This window comes from Nothobranchius furzeri, chromosome 12 (genome assembly GCF_043380555.1).
Source record: "Nothobranchius furzeri strain GRZ-AD chromosome 12, NfurGRZ-RIMD1, whole genome shotgun sequence".
Taxonomy (NCBI): Eukaryota; Metazoa; Chordata; class Actinopteri; order Cyprinodontiformes; family Nothobranchiidae; genus Nothobranchius; species Nothobranchius furzeri.
This window is the reverse complement of record NC_091752.1, coordinates 66074698-66091248: the sequence shown is the minus strand read 5'-3', so window position 1 is coordinate 66091248 and position 16551 is coordinate 66074698. Positions and strand designations below refer to the sequence as shown.

Genomic DNA, 16551 nt, shown 5'->3' with positions numbered 1-16551 from the left:
CACGAGGAAGTGAACTGAGTTGGGAAGGAGGAAGTGTGCCCCATCAGGGAGTGTGAGACATTCTTCAGTGCCTTCAGATGATGCTTTTCTCTGTCTCGCTGCTGTTGTTGTTCTCACGTCATAGTTTGTCAGCCCTCTGAGGCCCCCTTGTGGCCTGGGAGCCCAACTAATTGCCTGGCCGGATGCTGAAACTCTTGAGTTTCACTTTAATAAAGTTTGCGTGTGTTCTGGACGACCCTTTCCCTGAGGGATACTGGATGTTATCTACACTGCCTGGCCAAAAACAAAGTCACCACCTGGATTTAACTAAGCAAACTGGTACAACCCTCCTATTGGATAATTACTGCATGAGCGATTATCTTTCAGCAGGGAGCAAGTTATGTAACCCAACTGGTGCAATAAGTTGCTTCTCATTTCTTAGACAACTATGTGAAAGACACATCTGGTGGTGGAAAAGATGTTAGTCTGTGTGAGAAGGGTCAGGTCATTGGCATCAAGCAGAGAAAACATCTAAGGAGATGCAGAAACGACTGAAACTGGGTTAAGAACCGTCCAACTCAATATTTAAATTGGTCTGATGAGTCTAGATGGACCCTGTTCCAGAGTGATGGCGCATCAGGGTAAGAAGAGAGGCAGATGAAGTGATGCACCCATCATGCCTAGTGCCTACTGTATAGGCCTGTGGGGGCAGTGCTATGATCTGGGCTTGCTGCAGTTGGTCAGGTCTAGGTTCAGCAACAGGATGTGCTCCAAGAATGAGGTCAGCTGACTACCTGATTACCCTGAATGACCAGGTTATTCCATCTTCCCTGATGGCACGGGCATATTCCAAGATGACAGTACCGGGATTCACCGGGCTCAAATTGTGAAAGAGTGGTTCAGAGTCCAGACCTTTACCCTAATGAGAATCTTTGGGATGTGCTGGAGCAGGCTTTGTGCAGCGGTCAGACTCTACCATCATCTACGCAAGATCTTGGTGAAGCTTCAATGCAACAATGGATGGAGATACCAATGAGCCGCAGAAGCTCATCGAAACAACGCCACAGCAAATGTGTGTCGTCATCAAAACTAGAGGAGCCAAAGGAGGTCCAACGGAATATTACAGTGTGTGACCTTTTTTTTTTGAGCCATGCATTGTGTGTGCGTGCATGTGTGTGCATGTGTGTGTGTGTGTCTGTTTGTGCGTGTGTGTGTGTGTGTGTGTGTATGCATGTGCGTGTGTGTATGCGTGCATGTGTGTGTGTGTGTGTGTGTGTGTGTGTGTGTCTGTTTGTGCGTTTGTGTGTGTATGCGTGCATGTGTGTATGTGTGTGTGCGTGTGTGTGTTTATTTGTGTTTATTTGTTTAGCAGACGCTTTTATCCAAAGCTATAGGGCATGTTGTGATCTGTGGGGGAAACCGGAGTACCCGGAGGAAACCCACGCTGTCATGTTCTGTGTCCCTTTGCTCCCCCAGCTCCTTCAGTTGCCACTCCAGGTTCTCCTTTTGTGCTCTCTTAACGCCCTCATGTGTCTGTTGTCAGCATTTCTGTTGTGTGTCTTAAGTTTTACCTCTAGCCCTCTGTAGACTTCCCCAGGTGTCCTTCTAATCATTCCCCATTCCTAATCATTCTTTATTTAGTCCTCCTCATCCGTCTGGTTATTAGTTGTTTGTTTTTGGCCCTCAGGCTTTAGGTTTAGTTTTGTGTTAATGTTTATCTGCCCTCTGGTCAAGCTCCTTCCCTTCCCATTTTGTTAATTGATTCCACCAGTTTCTCCTCAGCTCACACTCCTCACACCTGTCACCTGTTTCCCTGATTACCTCCCTCCTGTTTATAAGCCTTGTCTTGTCACTCTGTGTTTGTCGGTCCATTGTTGCTGTCAGTGTGTTTGTAGTTCTGTCAGTCACGGCCCTCTGTGTATAACTGGTTTTTTTTTTTTTTTTTTTTTTTTTTTTTTTTTTGATTTCCCGTACTCTATCTGGTTTTTGGTTTCTGGGCTCCCAGGTTTGGATTTAACTTTTGGTTTCTCGCTCACCTTAAAATTAACTATTTTTACTTAACCTTCATCCCTGCCTCGTGTCATCCTGGGTTCTGCAATTTGGTTTCTACCATCCCTCCGAATCGTGACACACGCATGCATGGGGAGAACACGCAACTCCACGCAGAAAGGCCTCAGCCGAGTTTCGAACCTGCAACCTTCGTGCTGCGAGGCAACAGTGCTAACCACTGCGTCACCATGCAGCCTGTGTGTGTGTGTGTGTGTGTGTGTGTGTGTGTGTGTGTGTGTGTGTGTGTGTGTGTGTGTGTGTGTGTGTGTGTGTGTGTGTGTGTGTGTGTGTGTGTGTGTGTGTGTCATACAGAGAGAATCATATTGTGTGTGCGTGATTCCAACACGCTGCGCCTGTGCGAGGGCTTCTGTCCCCGTGGGACCCAGAGTGGTTCACTCTTCCTATCAAACAGGAATTGAAACATCTGTTGAACCCGCTGCGTTCATTTCACCAAACCTCTCGTACGATCTGTCTTTCAGGTCGTTTTCCTGTCCTAAGCACCCGTTTACAGGAGAACACAGCATCTTCATGCTGGTCCAGTTATGGCTAAGAAGACATGTCCTGAGGGGCTGAAATGGGACAACTTGCTGAAAATCTGTCACAGCAGGCAGATAGAATCCAGACGTAGGACAGAACCGGGCCACGGGATAGAACCTAGTCTTAGAACAGAACCTTTTCAAAAGCCTCATCCATCAACGAGTAAGTTTCACAGATTTTTGTTTTGTCTTCTTGTATTTCTGGAGAAAATGTTAGAATTTGTTCCTTGTAAACTAAACTGGCGTAAACGTTCATCTCAAAACGGATCAGAAAATGCCTCACCGTGCTGCTTTTTCCTTTTTTTATTTAACCCCTCAGAACCAGTCCTGGTGGTTGTGGACCAGGTCAGAACCACGACCACCGAGTTGCCAACCGTGTTTCTGCTGAGTCAGACTCTGTGGATCTGTTTGGTTCTGATCACCCTGGCTTCTGCCATGGCTCTGATTCTTTGGTCGGTCTTATTCAGACGACAGAGCCGAGTCAACAACAACTCTGGTAAGGGTTAAAGTTCCTTTCTTATGTTTTTCTGTTTGGAAAAATTGTGAAATATTTCTTCAACTTCACTGGCAACTCGTCCAGGGTGTACCCCGCCTGTTTGCCCCTCCGTGTCCCTGCGTGGATGAGCGGGTAAAGATGGATGGATAGATAGATTTGTTACGGCAAAAGCAGAATATAGAGTAGTAATCAGTTATGTTTGGAAAGTATTCACCAAGGCCCCAGTTGTAAAGGTAACACGAGTCTCAAAATGTAAAATTAAAATGTTTTATGAAGTAAACATGAATTTTTTTCCACGCATCAACCTAGTGGAGCGTTTGCAGGGCCTCTGGGTACTGGGTACTGGGTACTGAGCCATCTGAAGGGCCACCAGGTTTAAACAATATTGACTTTTCAACTAGAAGAGATCAGAGTTGAATTCAACTCCATACATAATGAACATATTTGAAAGTGTTTTAAATTTTTCTTTTTTTTAAGAATTTGTAGTTTTTAAATTATATTAATGCATTGGTGATTCAAATAGATGGCAGCAGAAATTTTAAACAAATTTTTGGACTGGTGCTATTTAGATAGAAGGCCTGCGGGCACCTGGCATGGTTCCTGGGGGCCCCATGGTGCCCGCGGGCCCGAGATTGGTGACCCCGTTTAGATTTGAGTAATACGTGGAGCAGACATGTGAGAGTTATGTGGAGGAAACAGAGTTGCAACCAGGCAGGTGTTGAAGTGTGACATTCATCATGGCAGAAACTCCAGTTTCTGTTCTCGTCTTCTACAACATCCCTTGGGTCGTCACCGCTCTATTCTAGTGTCAGCACACATCTGCTGTTTGGACAGGACACGTTCGGTCTCAATAAAACTTTAAAAACCCACAAGCTGGTGTTTCTTCCTGTTGATTGTCGTTGCCGTCGTCTTCCTCCGCTTATCCGGGTCCGGGTCGCGGGGGCAGCATCCCAACTAGGGAGCTCCAGGCCGTCCTCTCCCCAGCCACCTCCACCAGCTCCTCCGGCAGGACCCCGAGGTGTTCCCGGACCAGATTGGAGATGTAACCTCTCCAACGTGTCCTGGGTCGACCTGGGGGCCTTCTGCCGGCAGGACATGCCCAAAACACCTCCCCAGGGAGGCGTCCAGGAGGCATCCTGACCAGATGCCTAAACCACCTCAACTGACTCCTTTCGATCCGGAGGAGCAGCGGTTCTACTCCGAGTCCCTCCCGAATGTCCGAACTCCTCACCTTATCTCTAAGGCTGAGCCCGGCCACCCTACGGAGGAAACTCATTTGGGCCGCTTGTATCCGCGATCTCGTTCGTTCGGTCATTACCCAAAGCTCATGACCATAGGTGAGGACTGGGACGTAGATCGACCGGTAAATCGAGAGCCTGGCTTTCTGGCTCAGCTCCCTCTTCACCACGACAGATCGGCTCAGCGTCCGCATCACTGCAGACGCCGAACCAATCCGCCTGTCGATCTCCCGATCCCTCCTACTCTCTCTCGTGAACAAGACCCCGAGATACTTAAAGTCCTCCACTTGAGGTAGGACCTCTCCCCCGACCCGGAGTTGGCAAGCCACCCTTTTCCAGTCGAGAACCATGGTCTCAGATTTGGAGGTGCTGATCCTCATCCCAGCCGCTTCACACTCGGCCGCGAACCTACCCAGCAAGAGCTGAAGGTCAGAGCTGGATGAAGCTAGGAGGACCACATCACCCTCAAACAGCAGAGACGAGGTTCTCCTGCCACCAAACTCGACACACTCCACACCACAGCTGCGCCTAGAAATTCTGTCCATAAAGGTAATGAACAGAACCGGTGACAAAGGGCAGCCCTGGCGGAGTCTAACCCTCGCCGGGAACAGGTCTGACTTGCTACCGGCTATGCGGACCAAACTCACGCTCCTCTGGTAAAGGGACTGAATGGCCCTTAACAGAAAGCCACCCACCCCATACTCCTGGAGCGTCCCCCACAGGGTGCCCCTGGGGACCCGGTCATAAGCCTTCTCCAAATCCAGTAAACACATGTCGAATGGTTGGGCAAACTCCCATGCCCCCTCCATCACCCTTACAAGGGTATAGAGCTGGTCCACAGTTCCACGGCCAGGACGAAAACCACATTGCTCCTCCTCTATCTGAGATTCAACTATTGATCGGACCCTTCTCTCCAGTACCTTGGAGTAGACCTTTCCAGGGAGGCTGAGGAGTGTGATCCCCTTATAGTTGGAACACACCCTCAGGTCACCCTTCTTAAAGATGGGGACCACCACCCCGGTCTGCCACTCCACAGGAACTGCCCCCGATGACCACGCAATGTTGCAGAGACGTGTCAACCACGACAGCCCTACAACATCCATAGCCTTGAGATACCCAGGATGAATCTCATCCGCCCCCGGGGCTCCGCCGCTGTGTAGTTGTTTGACTACCTCAGCAACTTCTGCCCCCGAGATTGGACAGTCCATCCACGCACACACAATTCATGGCCCATCCTGTGGATTGGAAGAAGTAAAACTTGTTTGCAAAGAGAAATAGGTTTGTATCTGTGAAGCTATGGGGAATCTGGTTTCCCTCCAGAATGAGACTTGGATTGAAAACATTTCTTATTCGAGCAGCTGTTGTGATCGGGACTGAAAGCCTGAAACACAACTGAAGGTTCATGTTGTAAAAACAGGCAATAATGACATAGTTTAGGATCGATGATACACTTCCTGGTCACAAAAGAAGTCTCCACCAAAACAAGTCATACGCATCCATCCTGTTTTCCTGTATGACCCCCAACCCCAGCTCCTCAAAATTTAATTCAAGAATACTTTATTAATCCCAGAGGGAAGTTAGAGCTCCTACCCACACACTCAATAAAACTGATTAATTACAAACTTCATACAGAGTTTTAATTTTACTATTGGGTGTTTTGGGGATTTTATTAATGTAATTTTTACAAATGATCCTGTTAACCTCACATCCACACGCACTCGCACAGATAAAATTGTGGCGAACCCCTGAAATCTCTAGTGACCCCTTTGGGGAGCCGCAGACCCCAGGTTGGGAACCACGGCTGTAACCACCTTTAGTTGTGATTATGGTGCATTTTCACTGTGGCCTTGTTTCAATAATCATCTGAGTTTTCACAAAACTATTCTTCGTCCAGCGTTTCATTCACTTTTCACCACGACTCAACATTTCATAGATCTGTCAAACTCATTCAGCGCTCCTCAGACCTGTAAGAATTCAATCATTTAGATCACTTTAACCCTTGAAATGCCTGTTTGATGACTCAATATCATACCTGTAATTTGTGAGAGAAAAAAACTTTATTTCCCCCCAAATTTTTATTTTATTTTTATTTTTATGGGTGCCTGGGAACAGTTTATTTAACATTTACTTAAAGAGGAGTTGTGCCATCTCGTTTTCATGAGGGTCCTCTTAAGCAAAATTAAGAAAACAAAGAAAGTGAGCATTTACAATTAATTAAAGCAAGAAATATTTTAAGAAATTTAAATGAATAAATAATTATCAAAAACATTTACAAACCACTCAAACACTCAGAACAGCTTGCACAGTTCACCCCCCACCCCAAATCTCAGTACATCCAAGCAGAAAGAAAGCACCACTACAGTATACACATTTGTATGCAATAAACACCCCGCCTCCATCCAAGGGCGCCCCCAAGGGGTGGCCAGGGCCACCTCTAGAAAATTGCTGGCCCCCCCAGGAAAAGCCAGTGTTAACAAATCATATTTATGTTCAGTCAAACCACATATTAATCTTGTTTATTCAAGACATAATTGTAAAATAAAATAAAATATTACAATTAATGCATAAAGAAATAATCAGAATTTTAAGAATACATATGTTTCTGCTGCTCAGAAGTTTTTATCTCCATAGTTTTATTAACACAACAACAGGTGAATAAACCTAAAAATAAATGTTTTTAATTAAATTTGGGATAACATTTTAAATAACTGAAATGTATTTTTCTAAAATGTTTGTTTGTAAAATTTAAGTTTAATGTTTTGGATACCTACTGTTATTTTAATTAAAACAAATAAAGGTGCAATGCAGCACGTCGCCACAGACTAAATTCAACCAGAGTTACCACGAGGACCAATTTGGTGTGCCACCCCAAAAATTTCTTTGGCCCCATCTGGCCACCCCTATCAAAATTTTCTGGAGGCGCCCCTGCCTCCATCCACAAGGATGCAAAAAAATGACTTGAGCTGAATTGTTTTCCAGAAAATGTCTCTGTTTTATTACACTGCTAGAACTTGAGGAGGGTGTGTTTTAGGAGGGAACTCTGTTCCAGGATGAGTCGGCCCAGCACCAAAACAAGCCCTGAGTGCATTATCCGAGCAGATCCTGCCACCGGGTCTTAATTACAGAAAATCTCTATGAAATTACACCAGTTTAATATGTTTTGTTAATGTAAATTCTATAAATTTAAAGATGAAAAAGTTTCTGCTTCATCATTTAGCCACATGTGACTCTGAGATAAGAAAGGGAAAATGGCCCTGAAGGAATGTTTCCTTATAGGATTTACAAATAAAGGAGTATGTAGTAACAATTTTTCATCTTTTGAGTTTATTTGCAATTTTCTTGAGTCATTTGTTGAATTAATTATGACTAAAAATGAAACCGTCACAAAAACATCTCCACCTGCATGCAGCTGTGTGGTAAAAGCCTAAAGACTCGTGTGTTGCTTCCATTTAAAATTTCTGTTGATGTTACTTATTCTGGTTCCAGTCTAGTTGTGTTTGTATTTAATCAACATAAGTATAATTTATTATGTTTGTGTTCCAGAGGATCCAGCACCAGAGCAAGACCTGCTTCAGAAAACAAAACCATTTAACCCTCAGTATTCTGAAAAAGGTCAGGCATGTCGGGGACCAGCTGGGGCCTCCTCAGCCTGTCATCAGTTGCATCCTGGAGCCCAAACGGCGCCTCAGTGGGAGGACGGAGTTACAGTTTGCAGAGGCCCCGAGAGGCACAGTGGCAAAGAGGAAGGTGGAGGGCTGCATGTGTGCAGCAATATGGCCGACCACAGAGTCCCACTTCCTGCCACAGAGCTGGGAGGCACTGCACTGGTTACAACTAAGACCCTGTAGGGTTGTGTGTTGTTGAAGTCACATAACAGAGAAAAACTTTCATTCTGGGACAAAAACAAACTCTTTACGTTGCAAATCTCCTGATTTTATTATGAGGTTTTAGCAGGTTAACGCTCGGCTGTCGTTATGTGATGTCATGTAGCATGACCGTTCGTCACCACACAACAACTCTGTGGTGAGATTTCATCCACCATGTTTTTATGGTTCTCAAAAACTGTCCCAATAATCATATTTTCTTTATTTTATTAGATTAAAAATATATTAAACTGCATAATAATATGACTCCAGTGAAAATAAACATTTATAATGTGTGACTTTTAAGACAAAACATTCAAAAAAGCACTGTGAATCTTATTTCAACTATTTAATAAACCACAAAACAAAAATTCCTAAAATGTTCAAAACATTATTTTGACTCACTAATTTATTAGATACACTTTAAAGCAAATATAAAGCCGTCCTGGAATAAATGTTTGCTTCATTATTATCACAAACATGAGATGCTGATGAGCTATATTTATATTTACAGATGTGGAAACAGCTGTTGAAACCCACAAGGCTCGCTGAAACTTGAAACTGAGAAAATAGGAAATGTAATGAAAATCAGCTAATGAAATTAGAAAGTAACGTTGGATTTTCCTTTACCGGTTTCCTGTACACGTATGTATTTATGTTTACTAATATGTGTCTCAGACTATTTACGTGACTTTGCTACTTTGGTCTCTGCAGCAGCCCAAACTTACAAGATACGTTTTTACAAACTTAAAACGTTTCCTGGAGACATCTTGCACATAAAAATCTATGAGGTGCCATTTGTAAAGTCAAACAGTTATATCTTATCAGCAATATTTTGGTTATTTTGTCTATTATTAGAAAAAAATAAGTCATATTTTCATTGTTATTCAGACATTTATAAATGTTAAAGATCCCAAATAAATATTTAGTTAGAAAGCTAAATATTAAATTTCTATTTAGTTTACAAACTTAAAATTTAGCCACCAATTTAATTTTTATTTTCTAACATAAATATTTAGATCCCAGCTAAATATTTATGTTGGGGCTAAACCTAAATATTGGTTTTGCTAACTAAATATTTATCTCCAAATTACATACATAGCTGGTATCTAAACATTTAGTTTGTAAATGAGGAGTAGACCCGCTCAGGCATCTGGTCAGGTTGCCTCCAGGACGCCTCCCTGGTGAGGATTTCCGGGCACGTCCAACCGGGAGAAGACCGAAAGGTAGACCCAGGACACGGTGGAGGGACTATGTCTCTCACCTGGCCAGGGAACGCCTTGGGATTCCCCCTGAGGAGCTGGCTCAAGTGGCTGGGGAGAAGGAAATCTGGGCCTCTCGCCTTAGGCTTCTGCCCCCGCAACCCGACTACGGATAAGCGGATGAAAATGGATGGATGGATGGAAATTAAATATTCAGTTAGTAAACTAATTATTTCTTTTACGAACTAAATATTTAGGTATAAATTAAATATTTAGCCTGCTAACAAAAATTTAGAAATGTATGAATAACAGTGAAAATGTGACTTTAAAAAATGAACTGCCATGTTTTTCCTCTAAAAAAAAATGGAACTCCATAAAAAAACAGTGGACCTAAATAAAGCAATCCTCTATCTTTACTCATCTTTATCTGATGAAAACGACTATGCATTCTTCTGATTGGTCCAGGTTCATATTAAAGTCTTTATAGTTTTATATACACAACAGTTTCCTCATGCAGGAACAAGCAAAGATTTCTTTGGACTCTGTGTTATGGAAAAGTTTGGGGAAAGTAAGTCAGGTTTGATGAACTGCAGTAAACACAACGTGAAACTGCCACTTTATCAGCTAATAAAAGTTCCTTTTCTGTCAGGCTGTGTATAAAACTCGACCAACACTCTAAATGTCCCACTCTCTCTCTCTCTCTCTCTCTCTCAGGAAGCTAGAAGAAGAAGAAGCTAGAAGCTAATAGCTAATAGCTAGAAGCTAATAGCTAGAAGCTAGAAGAAGAAGAAATACCATTTCTATAGCGCCTCTCAAGATAAAAATCACGAGGTGCTTCACAAAAAACAAAAAAAAATTCAAATATTAAAAATTATTTAGAAAATGATTCCAAATATATTTAAAATGAGCAAAAAATAGACAATTGTGATTAAAAAATGTGAAGAAAGAGAGAGAGTGAATAGGAAAGAGGGAAATCAGTGGATCCTGAGGAAGGTGGAATAGGTGGGGAGAGCAGAACAAAGAGAGAGGGGATGAAGAAGGTCACACCAAAACCAGCTTGAACAAGTGAGTCTTCAGCTGCTTTTTAAAGGAGACCACTGAGTCCACTGATCTCAGGCTCAGGGGGAGAGAGTTCCAGAGTCTGGGGGCCACAGCAGCAGATGATCTGTCACCTTTGGTCTTTAGCCTGGTGCTGCACAACCAGTAGACTTTGGTCACTGGACCTCAGGGACCTGCTGGGGGTGTAGGGACTAAGAAGATCACCAATGTAAGATGGTGCTCTTCTTCTAACACATTATAACCAAAGCAGTAGACATGCAGGAGTCTTTGTCCATTCAGAGGAAAACACATGTTAAGGTTTAGGAATTATTTTAACTGAATTGTGAAATCTGCGCATTCTTCAGTTGGTTAAGTGGTTCAGGTTTGTGTGAGGAACAGAAACGCGTAAAAACCCAGAAGCGCCACCGCTCCTGGTCCATTTTCCACCGCTGTCGCCATCTGAAGCAGACCCAACCTGTGACTCACACAGTCGATGACAATCATCATCAAGCCCTTGCCACTAAGCCTCTGTGTGCTGCGATCACAAGTAGGTGCTGGGGTTTTCAGTCACGGCCAGGTGGAAGTACTCCGGTGAGCTTTCCTTCTGCAGGCTGCCGTGGGTGTCTCTCCAACTGACTTTGGCGGACAAGGTCTTCCTCTCCTCAAAGGCCTCTTTCCCGTCTCCACGCTTCTTCAGACTGGAAACGATCATCTCTGCCAAATCCTGCTGCAGCCGCTGGAAGTTCTCACTGAAGCAGAAACATCAGCATCTTTAACCCAAGTTACACATCCAGTTTAAACATCCAAGAACTCCAGATAGACGTTACTCACGCTGTTGGTGGTGTCGGCAGGTTGTATTTCGACCCTGTCACCCCTGTTAACCAGTACGTCACCTCTTTACCTTTTCCCTGTGGATCACACACATATGGACACAGAGACACAGACATGTTTGAATCCTGCATGATTGAGCACTAAAAATCAGACTAAGATTAAAAAAAATGCACCTTCAGGTAAGTTTCTCCTCTTCTCTCAAACTCAAAGTTGCAGTCTGCCCTCTGCAGGATGTTGATGGTGGACTGGCTCGTGTGAATCCTCAAAGCTGGAAGAGGAAATCAGGACCTTACTTGGTTTAAGTTAACAGAAGAAAACTTTGAAGTTTTGAGATGTGCGTATCTTACGCAGGCCTGTGGACTCCATGCGTGACGCCGTGTTGACCGTGTCTCCAAAGAGACAGTAGCGAGGCATCTTGTTTCCAACCACTCCAGCTGCACAGGGGCCTGATTACAAATACATTAGTTAAAGCAGCAACGCTCCATTGTAGCCCCCGCAGGTCCACCACTGAGTAGAACAGTTTTGTGTCTGGCCAATCACAGCGCTCTACGTTAGTTGGGCGGGCTTAAAGCTACAGCTATGATGGATGGAAAAGGGCTTTGGCATCAACTTTGGACTGTTTTGTGCTTTTCGTTCAGAGATGAGCAGACAGACGTACATAAGTCTTTTATTTTGAAAAATGATATATTTACCAGGGATGCCAGGCTTGCCAACTCCGGGTCGGGGGAGAGGTCCTACCTCAAGTGGAGGAGTTTAAGTATCTCGGGGTCTTGTTCACGAGTGAGGGTAGGAGGGATCGGGAGATCGACAGGCGGATCGGTTCGGCGTCTGCAGTGATGCGGACGCTGAGCCGATCTGTCGTGATGAGGAGGGAGCTGAGCCAGAAAGCCAGGCTCTCGATTTACCGGTCGATCTACGTCCCAATCCTCACCTATGGTCATGAGCTTTGGGTAATGACCGAAAGAACGAGATCACAGATACAAGCGGCCGAAATGAGTTTCCTCCGTAGGGTGGCCGGGCTCAGCCTTAGAGATAGGATGAGGAGCTCGGACATTCGGGAGGGACTCTGAGTAGAACCGCTGCTCCTCCGGATCGAAAGGAGTTGTTGCAAGCCCGAGCAACCAGTCAAGGCTTAGAAACAGTGGTCAGGGACAAGGGTCACACAAGGGTCAAGAGGACAGGAGTTCAGGACTTGCTGGTGAGGACAGAACTAGGCAAAGGGTCAAAAGACAAGCTGTCTTCTCTAGATCCACCCATGGACACACCCCTGGGCCCGCCCATAACTCCACCTCTGGCGGGAAAAGAAGGAATGGCATGGAGTGAGGAGAGGTCCAGCTGGACCCAGGAGCTCTCAGGAATGCTGAAAGAAGATCTACAATTTGCTACCAATATGAAGATTTATGACCTGTGCTCTCATTCCAGGAGTGCAGCATGTAACTTTTGTGCCCTCATGTGAATACTGCATGTAGTGAAATGATACTAAATGTCTTATGTAGAGCTAAAAAAAAGTGTATCTGGTAGATGACCCCTTGACCTAAACTGTCAGGAGAGAATGACTTGTGACTCTTGCATTGTTTAGAGCAGTCTCAGAAATGATATAAAAGGATGCAGCTCAGATCGAGCAGGGCTTGGTTCTTCGAGAGAGGGCTTCAGGCTTCGTTCTTGGGGAGATTCTGAGAAGACGAGAGCTGGTGTAAACTGACTCTCATTTAATCATTTTGAACTAATTCCTCCGTGGGGGATAGTAGTTGTTTTTTACTTTACCCATTTTTGTATTTTGATTTTGTAATAAACCTTTTTTGAAAAAGAAACATAATCCTGATTCTTTCAGGTTTTCTCTAAAGCTTCACGTTTGGAGCCCTGGCCATAATTGCACAGAGGTAAGCATGTCGAAGATCGGTCTCTGAATTATCAGGACTTACTTTACAGTTTATAACAGAATAATATAAAGAAACCTTAAGATAAGGGAAGTTTTAACTTCTCTCCCCTTGCGAGTAACGAGTTGTCTTAAGGGTGATAAAAGCAAAATATTCGAGGTTATTTTGGCTCTGATTGCAGGTTGAAAAAGTCTCTAATCAGCTGGAAGGTTGGATTAATAAATAAATTGATAAACTTATGTTAGCCTGATCAACTAGCATAAATCATTTTATAGTTACCAACCTCCCACATAAGCTGTTAGGGGCGCAATTAATTCCGGGTAGCCCAAACAATTGCTGAGAGGCTTGGCTTGCCTCCAGACTTCTCTCTAGTATCTTAACCAAAAGGTAACGAGTTTAAAAGAAGTGTAGCACTCTGGGGCTGGCTATTCGTGCAAGTCATTTCACCTTTAAAATAAAAGACAAGATTCTAATTAGATAGTCCAAACCCGGGTCTGGTACGATTATACTCGTCGATACACCCCCGAACCCTGATGGATGCACCGTCTCATAAGTTCTAACGGAACTGGGTTTTAAAGGAACCGGTAAATGGGACGGGCACGCGACATGGCGCCTGCAACGTGAGGCTAATCGGCGAAGGTTTAAATATTAGATACCGGACTATTCGACGTAGAACTATGTCTTTTAGGCTGATAAAAGCTTACGCACAATGGACCTGATAAGCTTATAACCTTGGAGCGAAAACCGCACCAATTTCTCGAAAAGGAAGGAAATTTGGGAGAACGGACGATTAACTCAAAGAGGTATAAAGAAATCACGGCTTTCCGACGTAAGAAAAGCCAAGGATAAAAGCTAGGCAAAAAATAAAAAGGAATAAAGAGTAAGAATAAAGAATAAGACGTGAAAACGAATAAAAATAAAACAAATAATAAAAAAGAGAAACTTTCAACCAGCCATGGCAGATAGATCTTTAACGGTAAAACCGGAAAATGTTCTCCTTAATGTGAGATTTGTCACCGGAGAAATAGCGACATTTCAAGGTGAACCACAAAGCGTTTTAGCAGTATCCTGTAACCGGAGCTTTCATAACAAGGCCGAAACGGCTCAAGCCGCAGCGGAGCGCTGTCCGAATGCTGAAACTCAAGTAAAGAATAATCATGTATTTCCGTTAGTGGGTGATTTGGTGATTCTAGCAGAACAACAAAATGATCCTGTTTTTAATCAGATAGCGTGGTGTTGTTGGGAAAATCCAGCGAAACTCCCCACGGGCGAGCAGTATGAGATCCTTCTGGGATTACTTGAGCAAATACCAATTGGACCGGAACCTTTAGTTCTCACTCCATTTGGAGTCGGGCAGTACCGATGTGATCAGGGAGCGATGTACTCTGCTATGGCGGAGTTCGTGGTTCAACAGGCTAATAGTAGAACAATTTACTTCTTATCTAGAAGCAAAAATGAGGCAATTCAAATGAGACAGGCGTTATGTAACCGACTGGGGATCACGGAGCTCCAAGCGGAAATGTACCGGAGACGAGCTGCAGTTGAAATGTCGGACTCCTGGGATGAAGCCCAATCGGTTCCGACCGCGCCCCCTTTGTATCCAGCGCTCCGCGGGGAATTCCCTGTGAGCCCCGGTTCCGAGAGCGGATTTCCTCCACCCCCACCGAACCCGCCTGACGCGGTTCGGCCGGCGCAGTGGAACCCGTTTCTACATGTACAAACCCCAGGTGTGTCGGATAACTGAAGCATATGGCGCAGGTTTGGTGATTTATTCCGAAGCCTCTAGCAGGCTAGGAGACATCCCGGTCGTAATTTTAGTGGATAAGTCAGCCTTGCCGCGAGTAGAGAAGAAAGTCAAACATTGGTTTGAGGCCAGAGACAGAAGCAGCGAGAGCGAGGCTGAATCGGAGGAAGAACAGGGTTCCCAACTGGTGGTGCGTGGCACACCCAAAGGGACGCTCAGGTCAGAATGCGAATCCCGTCAAAAATGCAGCACTCGGATCCCTGGAGGCAAAACACCTGAAAAAGTGAGTTGGTTATCCCCAGTTACAGCCCATGAGCAAGGTGAGAACAGAGAAAATGTAGAGCAGCAACCCCAGAGAGCAGAAAAAGGAGATTGCATTAAGCATAACGTAAGTGGTCCCTTTATAATAAAAGACGTAACTGGGAACGTGGTTTTAACTGACACTGGTTTGCGCGTTCACCCTCATCAAGTTATAAAATAACTCTGAAAAATAAAAGTAATTAATTGAAAAAATAAATAAATAAATAAATAATTTTTTTTTTTTAATTAATTACTTGATTAAAGGTCATGGCTGGGCCAAAATCTAGTGAAGAAATGACTTGTAAGATCTCAGGTGCTACGGGCCTAATTTTGCTAACGATGGGGAATTCTGTTAGAGATTGTAAAGTGGCTATGTTTCCGGGCTTCATAGAATCTGCAAATGCGTATCGTTACGCGCAATGGGGAGGCTTGAAGCCGGGAACATGCGTGATATGCAAATCTCTGTGCACCCTAATTAAATGGTCGGGGCTCCGGGAGCAGAAGCCCACTCACCTGGAGAGAGGAACAGACTTGCATACAGGTCTGTGAATGCACCCACAGAGGTGAAGTCAAAGATGGGTGCTGTTTCACGAAGAATGGTGTTTTGACTACCTGCTTACCGACAAGCCAGCCAAGTATGTTTTTTGTAGGAGAGCTGCTCAGGAATCCTAGCCTGGTGAAGCCGGTTAGAGATTTATGGGTGGAAGCTTATCCATTTGTGTTCAAGCTCAAGACCAGAGAAAAAGGACTGGAAGAGCTTCAGGCTCGGTCCAAATTTGAGTCTCTTAAGAGCTTAATATTAGGACAGCAATTTGGTACGCTGGCTGATGCATGGGAAACAGGTACACAGATTGGGGTAACTCAAGAGTATAAAGACGACAGATGGGGAACTTATCTGTCAGGGACTCTGGACTGGCATACAGGATTGTCTGTTCAGGAGCCCCCAGGGATGCGTAAGCGTGTTACATCATACCTGGTTGAGCTGAAGAGTCTTGGACCAGGGGCGGAGCGTAAGTTCATGCCTTATCAGTTAACTTTGATAGAGGTAATAGACCTGTCGGGTCGCGTTTGCAGCTCGGCTGTTAACATAGTGACCACCCGGAGAGGAGAGGCATATTGGCCTAAGATTTATGGGACTGCTCACACTAGAATGTCTCGTAGAAGGCTGGTCCCCAATCTGACTCTACCTAACTAGAGCAGGGCGCTTTCATTTCTGCTGATTTTTATGCTTCTGTCTTACAGATGTTATCTACGCAGAAGCATAAGAGGGAAAGCAGCAGAAAACGAAAAGTGGTCAGGTATGCAACTCCGGCGGGAGTTGACCCCAAAGTTAAAAAGAGAAATGTAAATATTCCGAAAGGAAAGGATTGGATAATAAAATGGATTAAATGGGCCTTT

General features: G+C 44.4%; 2 protein-coding genes across 4 annotated transcripts in view; one reads left to right on the top strand and one right to left on the bottom strand.

The window, feature by feature from the left end:
* Positions 1-1606: 1606 nt before the first annotated feature.
* On the top strand, positions 1607-8937 carry LOC107376313 (uncharacterized). Its single transcript, XM_070542855.1, has 4 exons — positions 1607-1984; positions 2508-2727; positions 2884-3060; positions 7842-8937. Exons 2-4 carry the CDS (start codon positions 2571-2573, stop codon positions 8144-8146), a joined length of 639 nt encoding a protein of 212 aa, XP_070398956.1. The 5' UTR covers positions 1607-1984; positions 2508-2570; the 3' UTR covers positions 8147-8937.
* A 782-nt stretch (positions 8938-9719) lies between these two features.
* Positions 9720-16551, bottom strand: part of gucy2ca (guanylate cyclase 2Ca) — a 42910-nt gene continuing 36078 nt past the window's right edge. For all 3 annotated transcript variants that reach the window (XM_054750729.2, XM_015945346.3, XM_070542853.1), the window contains 4 exons: positions 11580-11678; positions 11406-11500; positions 11233-11309; positions 9720-11150 (listed from right to left, as the gene is read on the bottom strand). In XM_054750729.2, the coding sequence (XP_054606704.2) occupies positions 10943-11150; positions 11233-11309; positions 11406-11500; positions 11580-11678 (479 nt within the window). In that variant the 3' untranslated portion in view covers positions 9720-10942. The remainder of the gene's footprint in view (positions 11151-11232; positions 11310-11405; positions 11501-11579; positions 11679-16551) is intronic.